General features: G+C 31.1%; 1 protein-coding gene across 1 annotated transcript in view; it reads left to right on the top strand.

Moving 5' to 3' along the window:
- Positions 1–10,224, top strand: part of NCAM2 (neural cell adhesion molecule 2) — a gene marked incomplete at its 5' end in the record, with an annotated part of 70,897 nt that extends 60,673 nt beyond the window's left edge. Inside the window, 3 exons of the mRNA XM_015828268.1 lie at positions 3,907–4,111; positions 8,565–8,684; positions 10,107–10,224. Of these exons, the coding sequence (XP_015683754.1) occupies positions 3,907–4,111; positions 8,565–8,684; positions 10,107–10,218 (437 nt within the window). The remainder of the gene's footprint in view (positions 1–3,906; positions 4,112–8,564; positions 8,685–10,106) is intronic.
- Positions 10,225–13,398: the final 3,174 nt, after the last annotated feature.

Here is a 13,398-nt window from a genome sequence, read left to right as displayed (position 1 = left end):
ATCATTTCTTTGTTCAATTATTAACTTATCTCAATAAGAACACAGATATTTTGATTGAAATTAAGATTTGTATTACCCCAAACATAGATCTATTTGTTTCTTCAACTATTTTTATGTCCTGGCCCTCCAAACTACTCATTAGAATAACAGAATCATATTTTCCTAGAGAAGAATTCCTGGAAATCTCATCCAGCATTCATCCAGTGCAGGAATCTACTGCTATACTATCATACCAGTAGCCAGAAAGCATCTCTCAACCTCTCTGATAAAGGAGACTCCATCATATTCTCAAGCTGTGGTTTGTCAAATAGCTCTTATTATTAATATTTTTTCCTGCTATCCAAATATAATCTACTTCCTTAATGAACTCACTGTTTCTTGACGTGTCTTTGGAACAACTCTGAAAATTCCTTTTGAGAGCCCTTCAGACATTTGAAGATAACTATGTCTCTACACAGAGTACTTTCTTCTAACCATGATTCTTTTTTTCCTTTTTTCTCTCTTCCATTTCTTATTTTCTTGATTGGTTATTTCTCCTCCCCTTTTTAAACTGTTTCTGATGAACTGCAGTGTTTCTGATAAACTGGCTTGGATAGAAGATGTATGGTGATGGTATGTGTTTTATGTGAATATGTGGGAATATAATTTCTGAGTGTGAGAGAAAATGCCCAGAATATACAAATAAAGGGCCCATTATTTCTGCAACAGTACACCTTGTTTTTTATCAATTAATTGTATTCAATTATTAGAAAATAACTGTTACTTATAATTATTCCATTTGATTGTCTTCTATTTGCTCTGATTTCATATGTAATTGCTTGAGATATATATATTATACCTAACATACAACTTTAGCTGTGGAATTACATATCAAAGTCTAGATTAACACTGTATCTCAAAAGCAAATCTGACACACAATTCATATGAAAGTCTGGAGCTGGAAACTATTCGTAGACTATAGTATTTAAAATGTGGTTTCTCTAGGCATATTCTTAAATTCACAAGATATTAAAAGTATTTTTAGCATTATGGATCAACTTTTACAGCCTATATTTTTACTGTATACTGTATTAATGACAATTCTTGACATTGATTCTTAGTTTAGAAGTGAATAGTTATATTTAGCCTATTTATAAGTAATGATGTTTTATTGGAAAACCATAGCTTTCCTGACATTTCTAAATCTTTGATCATTCATTTATATTTGTAAATCTCCCTTGTTATTTGTTTATATACTTTTTCAATGTTCAATAAAATTAGAAAAACAAATCACATATGTGGCACATCATTTATTGAAAAGGGAGTATCTTCAGGACTCAGCTGTAATTTCCAGACTGCTAAGTAGAAAGTTGGTTATTACTGAAAAAAAAAAATTTAATGCCTATTCCAGGTGGTAAAATGGAAAGATATAGCACGAGAGAGTGATTAAAAAATTGCACAAAGAGCTAAGGAACTCAAATTATAATAGAACTCCAGCTATGGAAAGCTTATTGGGTAATTTTTAGGCCAGTCACTTTCTTCATACTCTAATTTACTTCACCAGAATATTTTGATGACAAATCTGTGCCTGCAAAAAAAGTGGGATATAAATATAACATATATAATAAGAGCACTTTTTAAAAGACCATCTTGAATTCAGGATCATTTTTCTTTCAAAAGACCAAACCTTTTAGAATTTTTTGAAATGCTACAGATGGCCATTATTATAAAATGATTCTTCTTTTTTTAATGTAAACTAATTTATTGTTCAATCAGACACAATATTGCATGACACAATGTTTTTCTTGTGCTATGAAATATATTGATTAGTGTGAACAATAATTAACTGAATATATGGACCTGGGAGGACTATTTTGTGAATAGCCAAGATAGGTTACTTAGTAGCAACCGTGCATTGGAAGTCTCACCTGATTTACCTCCCTTCAGTCTGCCTACCATTGTCTCTCATGTTTCACAGAGGCTTCTAGGCCTCAGACCAATTTTGCAAGAAATATAAAAGTTGTACGGGAAGAAGAAGTTAAAATTATCTTCTTCATCCAGAGTCATTAAGAATTATTCTCAATTCAAACTGAAGTTTAAATTTTGTACTTAAAAAGATAGGAATGGATAAACTTCAGAGTTGTTCAAATATCTTACTGGACTTTTTTAACATGACACAGAAGTGACAAAAATTGTTGCATTAACATGTCATTACTTATGATGATTAATTCACTTTTAAAGCATATAATGGATACTTAGAAATCAAAATCAATCAAATTAAAAATTCACAAAACAAAAAGTGGCTCACTGATTTAAAAGCTGCAGTAAGTGTGTGCAAAACATTACTTTTATTTAGATTTTCATTAATTGCTCATATTAAAGGTGACTACTCCAGTCTTTGTCCAAGAAGTACAGTAAAAAAATTTTTATTCTCATTACAAGAAGTTAGACTTTAAAAAAAAATAAACCTAAAAAGTCACAGTGAAACACACACAAAATTGTTCATATTAATACAAATAATATATTTGGATTTTAATAATAAAAATAGTTAATTTACTTTAAACTAGTAACATTTAACACCATCAACAATAAAATATTGCTTTGAAAATATAGAAGTTTGGAAAATAAAAATATAGTGGGATGAATTAAGTGGTTTATCAGCATATCTGCTTTTCTCTGTCTCCCTCTCTCTCTCTCATCTATCTGAAAGTTGTATTTAAAAAAAAGGCAGGAAAAGCATGGATTTTTCCCCACCTTTTATTTTCACAAGTTTGTGTACATGTTTGTGTATGTGCATATATGTGTACTAGAGATTGGTACATACATATTGTCTCTGTGTATGTAGGGGTCTAATCAGGGCAGCTACGTACGTGTTGCAGTTTTAGCATGTTTCTGCTCTCCCTTGTATTGTGTCTAGATATTTTTATAAGGCAATATATACTGCGGAACACAAGTGATATTACATATATTCCACTATGAATCCTGTGACCCAAAGTATAGAGGAAAACCTAGAATGGAACAGTTGGCAGCATTTGAAGCTGCTGCTTAGCATAGATTCAGGGGAATATTTTAACATATTTTTTTTCTATTTTTCTGAGCTGGATTATCTTGATCCATCTGCAGTCTTCCCTCCACACCAAATTTGGTCTCATTCCACTTTGTTTTCTCAGAGATATATTGCTGATAGACAGATGGTCAGACAAGGCCTTGAGCCATTCTATGTAAATATTTTCCAAATTTCTTTGCTTTAGAAATGGTAAAAAATACCAGTGGTGTTTGACAAACTCTTTAAATATCCTTGTAGAGAACCATATTCAAAGAAAACATTCAGTAGATTTAAGCTACGCTACGATTGACATCATAATCTAATTCTTACACATAGAAGTGGCCAGAGACTGAAGAGAAATTTGATTCACCTTTTAATAATATGAAAACTTGTCTATGTCACATTTTCTAAACCAATTTGTACATTAATATAGATATGCAATTTTGCAAATGTGGTTTCCACACAACAAATACTGGACAACAGGTTGTCTGAAATGGTATAGGGTTTACTGCCTGAGAAGAGGTTGGACTAGAAGACCTTCAAGGTCCCTTCCAACTCTGTTATTCTGTTAAATATGATTCTGCTATAGGGGGGCATGTCACATGATTCATATTGCTGAAAGAAAGATCTGTTACACTTTAAAGATAATCCATGTAAAAAAAACCAGATTCACCAGGAATGCCTGAAAGTCTACTTTATTAATTCAGACTATAGTAACATAATCTTGAAAGCCTGATAATGCTTTCATCTCCTCCTTTAAGTTTTGTTTCCCCCCCCCCCATCCCAGCCCTTCCCCCATCTCTTCCTCTTCTGGGATTAACCTGAATTCTGCCACACATGAAATTAACTTTTATGACATTGTCTATTTCATTTACTTCAAGGTACATTGTTTAATGGACTTGGACTTGGTGCAGTCATTGGACTGGGTGTAGCTGCTCTTCTGCTAATACTTGTTGTGACTGATGTCAGCTGCTTCTTTGTACGGCAGTGTGGATTGCTAATGTGCATCACTAGAAGGATCTGTGGGAAAAAGAGCGGGTCCAGTGGGAAGAGTAAAGAGCTGGAAGAAGGAAAAGCAGCATATTTGTGAGTATTGGTCACAATACTTTGAGAAAAATAATATATACTGGTTACTTGCAAATAGCATACAAACTGTTGTATTCCATGAGCCTTAAGGATTGTGATTCAACAAAGTTCTCTAGCTTTTACTTAATGTTGTTTACTACCTATAGCTCTAATAAAATATTGTGACACATACAGTTTGAGAATCATTCATATGTGACCTTAACAAAAATCATATTTGTATTTTTATTCTATTCAGTCAAAACTCCACAAACGTACACAGTAGGACATCTGAGTTCTCTGGACTGCAGTTGCACATAATACGTTGATACTGAGATATGTATCAGTAATATTTCAAATCTTGTTTGTATTATCACAATTTTAAAAAGATCATTGAACCATGATTTCTGCCTTAAGCATTCATTGTGTAGATGATGCAGGGATGTTTATAGAATATATTTTCTATCATTTTGGGCACCAAAGCTTGGTATTTTGATACAATCCAGATCAGAGAGGAAATGAATCAATACGCTATATGCCATTTTTTCTTGCTCATTTTCTCTTTAATAAAATTTAATGTTTAAGAGTTGGAATCCAGCTAATGTTAGTTAATTTTTTAAAAAAATCTGCAGCTGCTTTTTTTGCAAGGCATTCAAATTTCTTCTATATACAAACAAAATTTTAAAAATGTGGGGATGCAGAATTTGTGTAAGTAGTAATACTAAATGAACAAGAAGTGTTGAAATTTTTGATTGGCAGATTTGCTAAAGATTACTGAAGTAGAAATATCTTGTGGTAGGATAACTCTTTAAACAGTTCAGGACTAGACTTGATGTGGAAAAAAATGCACAAATGAACAACATTGGATAAAAGTTTTAAAAAAATATAGTGAGTTACTGGCTTTCAGACTTTAACAAAATGAAACAATATATTATTTGACCAATTATTCTGATATATTTGTACATATTCCAGATCAGTTTGGAAAACAAATCACTTCTAAACTGTATAGTTTTAATTCTGTATCAACCGATAATTTCATGTATGTTCTATATATGCTAGGTATGCACCTGCATAACGAAACCCACACAAATGATGTAAGGGTAGTCCTTAACTTACAACCAGAAGTGGGACAATATTTTGGTTGCTAAGCAATGCAATCATTAAGCAAATCATCATATGTCAAAGCTGATTTTACAAGGATTTTTACTGCACTCATTAAGTGAATCACGTGGTCTTAAGTGAATCACAGTCATTCAGCGAATCTGACTTGTCCTATTGATTTTGCTTGTTGGAAGCCAGCTGGGAAGGTCATAGATCACAATTGTGTGATTGGTTATTAATTTTACTTTACATCTTTTCCTTCAACAAGTTGTCACTATTATGAAATCTGGAGAAAATCTCTATCCTGCTTGACAGCAATTGTTAGAAGAAGTGCATATGTTATTTAAAAAGCTCATATTATCTGTCCTATTTTATTAGAGGCTTAGAGATTTCTTTTCAAAGAAATCATTCTCTTTTGTGATGAAGCTAACATTATGGTTTTTCTTAAAGAAGACAAGGGATTTCATTATAAGTTCGAATTATAGATATATATATTTGATAAATTTGGATGCTAGGACCATGATAGCTACTTCTTCAAAAGTTATGGGATTTTTTTTTTAAATTAGAAAGAAAGGAATGTTTATGACAAGTGATGTTCTTGCTTTAACTTAAAAGAAGAAGATACTAACAAAGATTTTGTTATGGCTTCTTGAACTTGACTTACTTTGTATTTCTCCAAATTTTAAAGTCTTGATTTGATATGATATATTAAAGATTAATATTGTGGGAAAGGGATCTGTGGGGAGGACTTAACTTTCTTTAAACTTGTTGACAGACTACTCAACATTTGTTTTCTGGATTATTTGAACAAAATGCTTTTGCCACTTTTGAAATCTATAGTGATTAGAATAATTAATTATGATTCATGTTTTCTTGATAAGAAGTTCAAGATTAATTAAACTGCTTCTTTAAACAGTTTTTAATAGAAATTAGTTCCTTCTGATCTTAAAATACAATATAATAGAAGAATAAAAAATAAAATTTGTATATATTGGGTGCTTCAGAGAATGTTTAATGAGGCCTAATTAAAATATTTTTACTGTTGGAGAAACATTCAGAAATTAGAATATTGAAACATATAGCTTGGCTTTGTCATATTCTTTTCTCATCATAGTTGACATCAGGAAGGCTGTCAGTATAATTCTGGCTCAAATACTCCATGTTGAAGTTGTATGTGCATATGTGCATATTCTTGTTTATATCCTGAATATTTGGAATATATCAAGAACTGTGAACTTTTCAGACATAGAATTTGGTTAAAAGTACTATATTAAAACACTGGAAGGAAAAGATATGAAGCATACATTGTTTGCTTTTATTATTGTCAGCATTTGAATTAGTTTTCTCTACTCCCACAAAGGCAAATAGAAAGCTTGCAAGCAATATAGAGAGGGTTTTTTCCCCCCCAATATGATGTACCAAGGTCTCTTTTCAGTTTTCTTTTATTATTATTAATTTATAATCATCAACATTTGAAGTTATATTACTTAACAGCATTGCTATCTTTTTTAAAAAAAAATTATAATAGCATAATGAATTTATTCTATTAAAAGGTTGATTTATTTGAGGAGGAGCCATAGCTCAATAGCACACCAGTCCTTCATTATAGGAGGATAGAAATATTGTTATGTTATGTTGTGTTGTGTTGTGTTGTGTTGTGTTATGTTATGTTATGTTATGTTATGTTATGTTATGTTATGTTATGTTATTTACTAAATTTATCCGTTGTCCATTTCACTGTTGAATGACTCGAGGAGGCATATACAATATAAGTATGTTATTTCCATTTCGAACAAGGAAGTAATCTTTTCTGAAACTTATTGTTATGCCGAACAATCTGTATTTTTAAAATAAATATAGCACAAAGTATATTAATATTCAGTCTTAATATTTATTTCAACCTGTGTGCTTGAAATAGGCTTTGGACAAAGTAGAAACAAAGCCTGGAATAATAGTAAAATGTTTTGTCACAGTTAATTACTGATTTGGTAATTTATAAACTGAGTATCACTCAGCTGGATTGATGCAATGTGTTCTATAGGGCAGTCTTTGAAGATATGCAGAATGAATAACTGGTCTAGTAGAACAATTTCATCACTGCAAGCTACAGGAATACCTCACCTAAAGTCATTGTATTGTTTACCAATAAGCTTTTAGCCAATTCAGATGCTGGCAATGATCTAGAGTATAAAGCGTAAAATGATATAAGAATGAATCTCATCAAATATCACTTTTTCCAGAACTGAATCCAGGGAGAACATCTCAAGAAAGCTATTGAAAGTCTTTTCTCTATCTGAAATGAAGCAAACAGACATGATATAATAGATTTTTCTTTTGCACACTTTAGAGCTCTTTTTCTCCAGAACTCCATAAAGCTGTTTCCTCAGTTGCCTTTCATGATAGTTAAGTTCAGCTTTATTTAATAGATTGGGTGATTGAAAATGTGTCATCAAGTCAGTGTTGACTCTTAATGACAACTCTGATGATTTGTCCATAATATGGTCCTTAGGTCTTCCAACAGTATACCCATCACCAGTATAACTGAGTTTATCTATTTTGGCTGTTGATCGTACTCTTCTTTTTCCCTCCTCCTTTAGAGCTTTCTCCAGGGAGTTTTGTTGTCACACCATGTGCCCGAAGTCTGATAATATGAGCTTAGTCATTTGTACCTCGAGTAAGAACTCTGAGTTGATTTGTTTGAAGATGATGATTGACAATATAGTGATAAATGATAGGCCTCTTTAATACAGCTATTTTTTACTAAAATTCATCTCATGGAAAGGTTGTTTTATTATTACAAATAATATAGATTAAAAAATAGATAATATAGATATTTGATTTATTTCTATTGTTGATACTATAATTTTAACTTCTTTTAACTCATCCAATATCTTTTCAGTTGGACAAGATATAAAAGTGATGCAAAGACAAAAATATGTACATGTTAATATAACTTTGAAAAGATTGCTTGGAGGTAATAGCTGTTTCTTCTCTTAGGCTACTACTTAAGCCTGGAAAAGTATTGCTTTAATGTGCAAATTGATTAAAATAGCCATGACTTTCATAGGACTGATGAAAGCAGTTAACTTATTTTTTTTCCAGATTTGTGGAAAAAAGTGGAAAAAGGGACATAGCTTTTCATATAAAAAATGCATTGTATTTACTCTTCTGCATATTCTGAAATATCCCTTCTGGAAATTTTAGTATCTGATTAATTTGTATGATTAATAATATTTTGATACATCAGCAAGGATTCTGGTGGCATTTGGAGAATTAATAAATATATCTTAGCATACATGGAATAGGGTAATAAATATTCACCATTTTTAAATTAAAAAATAGTGCATAAAGTATTTTTACTTTTATTTTTACTTAGGAAAGATGGATCAAAAGAACCAATAGTTGAAATGAGAACAGAGGATGAAAGAATTACCAGTCACGAAGATGGAAGCCCAGTAAATGAGCCCAATGAAACAACACCATTAACAGAACCAGAGTATGTATTTTGATATTATTTAGTAATTTTACATTTAGGATTAATGAAGTTTCAGTGTGGCCTTGCCTTTAGGTTAAAAAAAAAAGGTTTTAGATCTACAGATTTCAAATAATATATAACCATTTCTCAAAGGCCCTGTATCTATTAAATTAACTCGTGGTTACTAATAGGGTGACAAGACTCAAATTAATGTATTTCATTTTAATCTATCACTAAGTGTCAAATCAATTTGAAATCCATGTTGTAAACTTTAAATATAATCTATAAATATATGTCACTGGTTTAATCTATTAGAAAAGAGTTATTTTAAGTCATATAAAACTGCATTATATCATATTTGAATGCCATAATCTAGAAGGTTTTTTTTTTAAAAAAATATTATTATTATTATTATATAAACAACAAAGATGCATGTCTGTAAATAGGGTTAAATGTGCACTTTCTAAATAAAGTACATTTATTTATGTAAGACCATTCACATAATTAGCAATTGTTAATAGTTATGAAAGTGTAAATAATAGGCATGGAATACACCTTCAAGTCTGGATGGAAGGGAAGGACAAAAGTGGTATTAATTTTGGATGGAACAATTGAATAGGTTTGTTTAATTTTTGTAACTTTGTTTTATCATAGTAAAGCTTTGACTCAAGTATATTTATTTGAATATACATAATTATATAATGAATATATTGAGAAAAGAGAGGACAAGATTCTGCCTAGAAAATATATAAACATATTTGTTCAATATATACAAGCATATTTGTTCAATCACATTCTTATTCAGTTGCCAAGAATGAATACTAGGGAGATTAGCAAATATTAGTACCTTGAGTTTTGCATAATTAAATTATACAAATTATATAGTTACTAAATTATACAATTAAAGTTCATAAAGTTTTTTTTAAAAGCATTTGGGGTCTAAGATGACAACAGAGCATTATATGCATATAGGAGGATTTAAAAGTATCCATCCTTCAATTCTGAGAGATGATAAACTAGATTGGCCACCAGAGAATTGGCTAACTCTTTTCCAACAAACTCTTTTGCTTAGTGTAATATTCCCTCTAGTGCACTAGAGTTTTACACTAGAGTTCTCACTGAGTTTAGGATAAACAGCTGACTAACTCTGCCAGAGTTCTTAGATTTATACTATAATTTGTGTCTAAGGACAAGGTCAAAACTTAATCTGAAGTTAATAAAAGATGCATAAGGTACAGATCTTGGCCTAAAAGTATATTTTTAACTATCTGTAGATATTAGAAAATAAAGAGCCTGATCTAATATTGAATATATACAGGGAATATACAGTATGTGACAAGTGGAGCAGTGTAATCAATAAAAAATATGTTGCCAAATGAAATATGCATTCTCTATCAACACTAGTTTCTAACTGTAATGCCTTTTGTTTTATATTTATCTTAGGAAATTACCATTAAAGGAAGAAAATGGAAAAGAAGTTTTAAGTTCAGATACTATAGAGATCAAAGTATCCAATGATATCATCCAGTCAAAAGAAGATGATAGCAAAGCATAAAACAACAACAGTTATCTAGAGGGGCAAAAAGGCATGTGGATTCTAATAAATCTGTGACCAAAACTTTACATTTGACCTTGGTTTTTTGGCAATTTAAGAATAATTAATGGAAGTAGTTTGGTCTACTTCTGTTGACTGTCTATTTTCATTTTGATTCAATAGTTTTAGTCTGTAGTCCTGGGCAACATCAGTACCATGGTCTCAGTTAAGCAAGTCAACCAATATAAATACTGTAATTTATTTTATTGCTGAAGAAATTGAAATTATTTATCAAATATTATGATACCCTCTTAGTCACAGACTCTGCATAAGATAGCTGTACTACTTTTAATGGAATTTAACTCATGAGAGAAAGTGCCATAGAAATTTATATTTGTTTGCAATTTTAAAGATTTTGTTGCCTTTATATAAATATATATAAATGTCAGATATAAACTAGGTTTATGTGGCTGGATGATTGCAGCTAACCCTTTACATAAGAGTAGATTGAATGTTTTCAGGGTATTAGCCTTGTACTTCAAATCAATTCTTAAAGAGAATGAACCATTCATAGGTTTGATGTACAGATTTTAACCAAGTTGTGAACTATTTTGATGAAAATATTGAACATATCCTAACTTCAAAGTCCACAGAAATTTCAGTGCTTCAGATATTTTGTATTTATGTTTGAAAAATTGTGTGTAAGCTAAAAATGTCAAAACTTATTTTGTGTAAAAAAAAAAAAAGCCAAGAATCCTGACTATGACCATAGCTCTCAGCTTCAAAGAACTCTTATAACAATAAATGCAAGCTCAACTGAGTTACCTCAGTTGTGGTTATAAAACATAATATTGTGCAGACTTTCTTTTCATTCATTTAGAAAAAAAGAATCACTTTTATTAAAACATATAAATACTGCCAAAGCACATTGCCAGAAAGCTACTTGGCCCTTTTCCATACCGCCATATTGAGCAGGTTTTCTTTTAATCTCAATCTAAAAGATGTTTAGCATGCAAGAGGACATAATGTGCAAGAAAGAAAGGATAAAATCTTTCTTACAGGTGTGTAACCAATTACTTACATTCACTCCAGACCTATGTATGCAATATAAATAATGAGACATTTTATATTTTTGCTCCTTTGTTTTAGCTTGTGATAATAACAATAAATACTACATACTTGAATAGCTACCAGGAACATCTATATTTCACTATTATGAAAACAAATAATAAATATGTTCTTCCTAATTCACAGATACCAAATATATTTAGTTGTTCACTCTTTGACTTAATAGTAATGTTATCTTAGCCATTAAAAAACCACTTCTGAAAAAACTGAGGATGCAGAAATTGAGATCAAGTCACAAGCAAAAACACGTGCTCTTGGAAAGGTGGGCTGGCTTTTCAGTCCACTTAGATTCTTGATCAGAAGAGCAAAATGGAATATATATATATTATTTTTCTTTCAATATATCTGATATTTATTAAACTATCACAGTATTTTTTTTATTTGGATATTTATTGAAAGCTGATTATGGGAATATATGTGTGCTGTTCTCTATCAGTTCTTATTCCACTATGATCTATCTATCTGGGATGAAACTGAAAATGTCCAGTTCGTTACACTGAAATAATACATGAAGTACAGCCCAGAATCCAGATGACTATTTCACTATTATTTAAATATAGACATATTTTTATAATGTCTCTAGTCTCTGAGGAAATTAACATTATAATTTCTCATTCATGTAATATTATTTAAAATATAATAAAATAAATTATTAAATAATTAAAATAAAATTATTTTAATCCCCCAACTTCATGAATTCATGAAATTCCCTGACATACATATAAGATACAACTAGAATAACAGTAATGTTTGAATTTGGTGTCATGTTATTAGGAAAGCTCATTTGCTGCATAGGTACAATAATTTGATATCAAACTGGACTAAGCAACAAATACAAGTACAACAATGTAAATGCAAAATATATAACCAAGAATAGTGTTACAATAATATTGTAAGAGAAGAATATTTTCAGACCTGAGACAACACTTGCTATTTTGCTTTTATTTTCAGTGGAAAATTACCCATAGACTCCTAAATAAATAAATATGACTTAGAAATACATTTATAAGAAATATTAATTAGTAGATATCCCTAATTTGAATGTACTTACAAGTAATTGTAACTGTTTTTAAAATATAAACAGCTTAGTTCCACAAACCTATTAATTTTTTAAGCGAACTGAGCAAATATATAAAGTATCAGTACCACAAAGAAAATATTCTGAATGGAGTCATTCATTCAGTCAACCAATCATTTCATTTATATAGCTACCCGTCTTACTCTTATGTGACTGTGGTGCTTACAATAAAATAAACAAAATACATAAACTAGACAATACAGAAAATAAAACTAAAACATATGGCAGCCAAGCATTATCCATACAATCATCCAGGGTATAAGCTCCATCCCACATTCAGGGGCCTAGGCTTTGGCACAAAACCAAGTTTTCAAGGCCTTATGAAGGCCAAAAGGCACAAGACCAATCTAATTATGAGAATGGTGAAGTTCCAAAGAGCAGATGCCAGGGCAGAAAAGGGTCTCCTTCTCACCACCCAATAATTCTTAATTAACGGTACATGGAGCCCTCCTGCTGGATTGTTCCTTCTGCCAGATTGGATAAAAGGGGATATTGGAGAGATATACCCCAATAGGTTACCAGTAAGTAACCCAATCCAAAGCCATAAATGGCTCTAAAGGTAATAATCAGCATGTTCAATTGCACTCAGAAGCACATTGAAATCTACAGCTCATGAAGCAATGATGTTACATGTACCAACTTACTGGGACCAGTAACTGTTCACACTGTCATATTTTGCACCAGTTGAAGCTTCTGAATACTCTTCACAGGTGGCCCCATGTAAAACTCTTTGCAATAGTCCAATTTGGAGGGCACAAGAGCATGAGTGACCATGATCAGTCCCTCCTCCCCAGATTATCCAATTGTGTCTGTTGAGTAGATAGCAAAGGAAATTCTTCCTTTGAAATTTGGGATACAGGGTTGTATATTACTGTCTGCATGGATTCTTACTGATTTGAATCTTCATATAGGAGTGGCCAGGTGAAATGTTCAGCTTTTGCTTTCAGCCATATAATTAATACAAATCATGGTGGTCAGTTTAGCATACTTTTAAA

This window comes from Protobothrops mucrosquamatus, unplaced genomic scaffold, assembly GCF_001527695.2.
Source record: "Protobothrops mucrosquamatus isolate PMUCROS unplaced genomic scaffold, P.Mucros_1.0 scaffold4360, whole genome shotgun sequence".
NCBI lineage: Eukaryota > Metazoa > Chordata > Lepidosauria > Squamata > Viperidae > Protobothrops > Protobothrops mucrosquamatus.
Note: the sequence above shows the minus strand (reverse complement) of the source record. Positions and strands in the feature narration are given on the sequence as shown.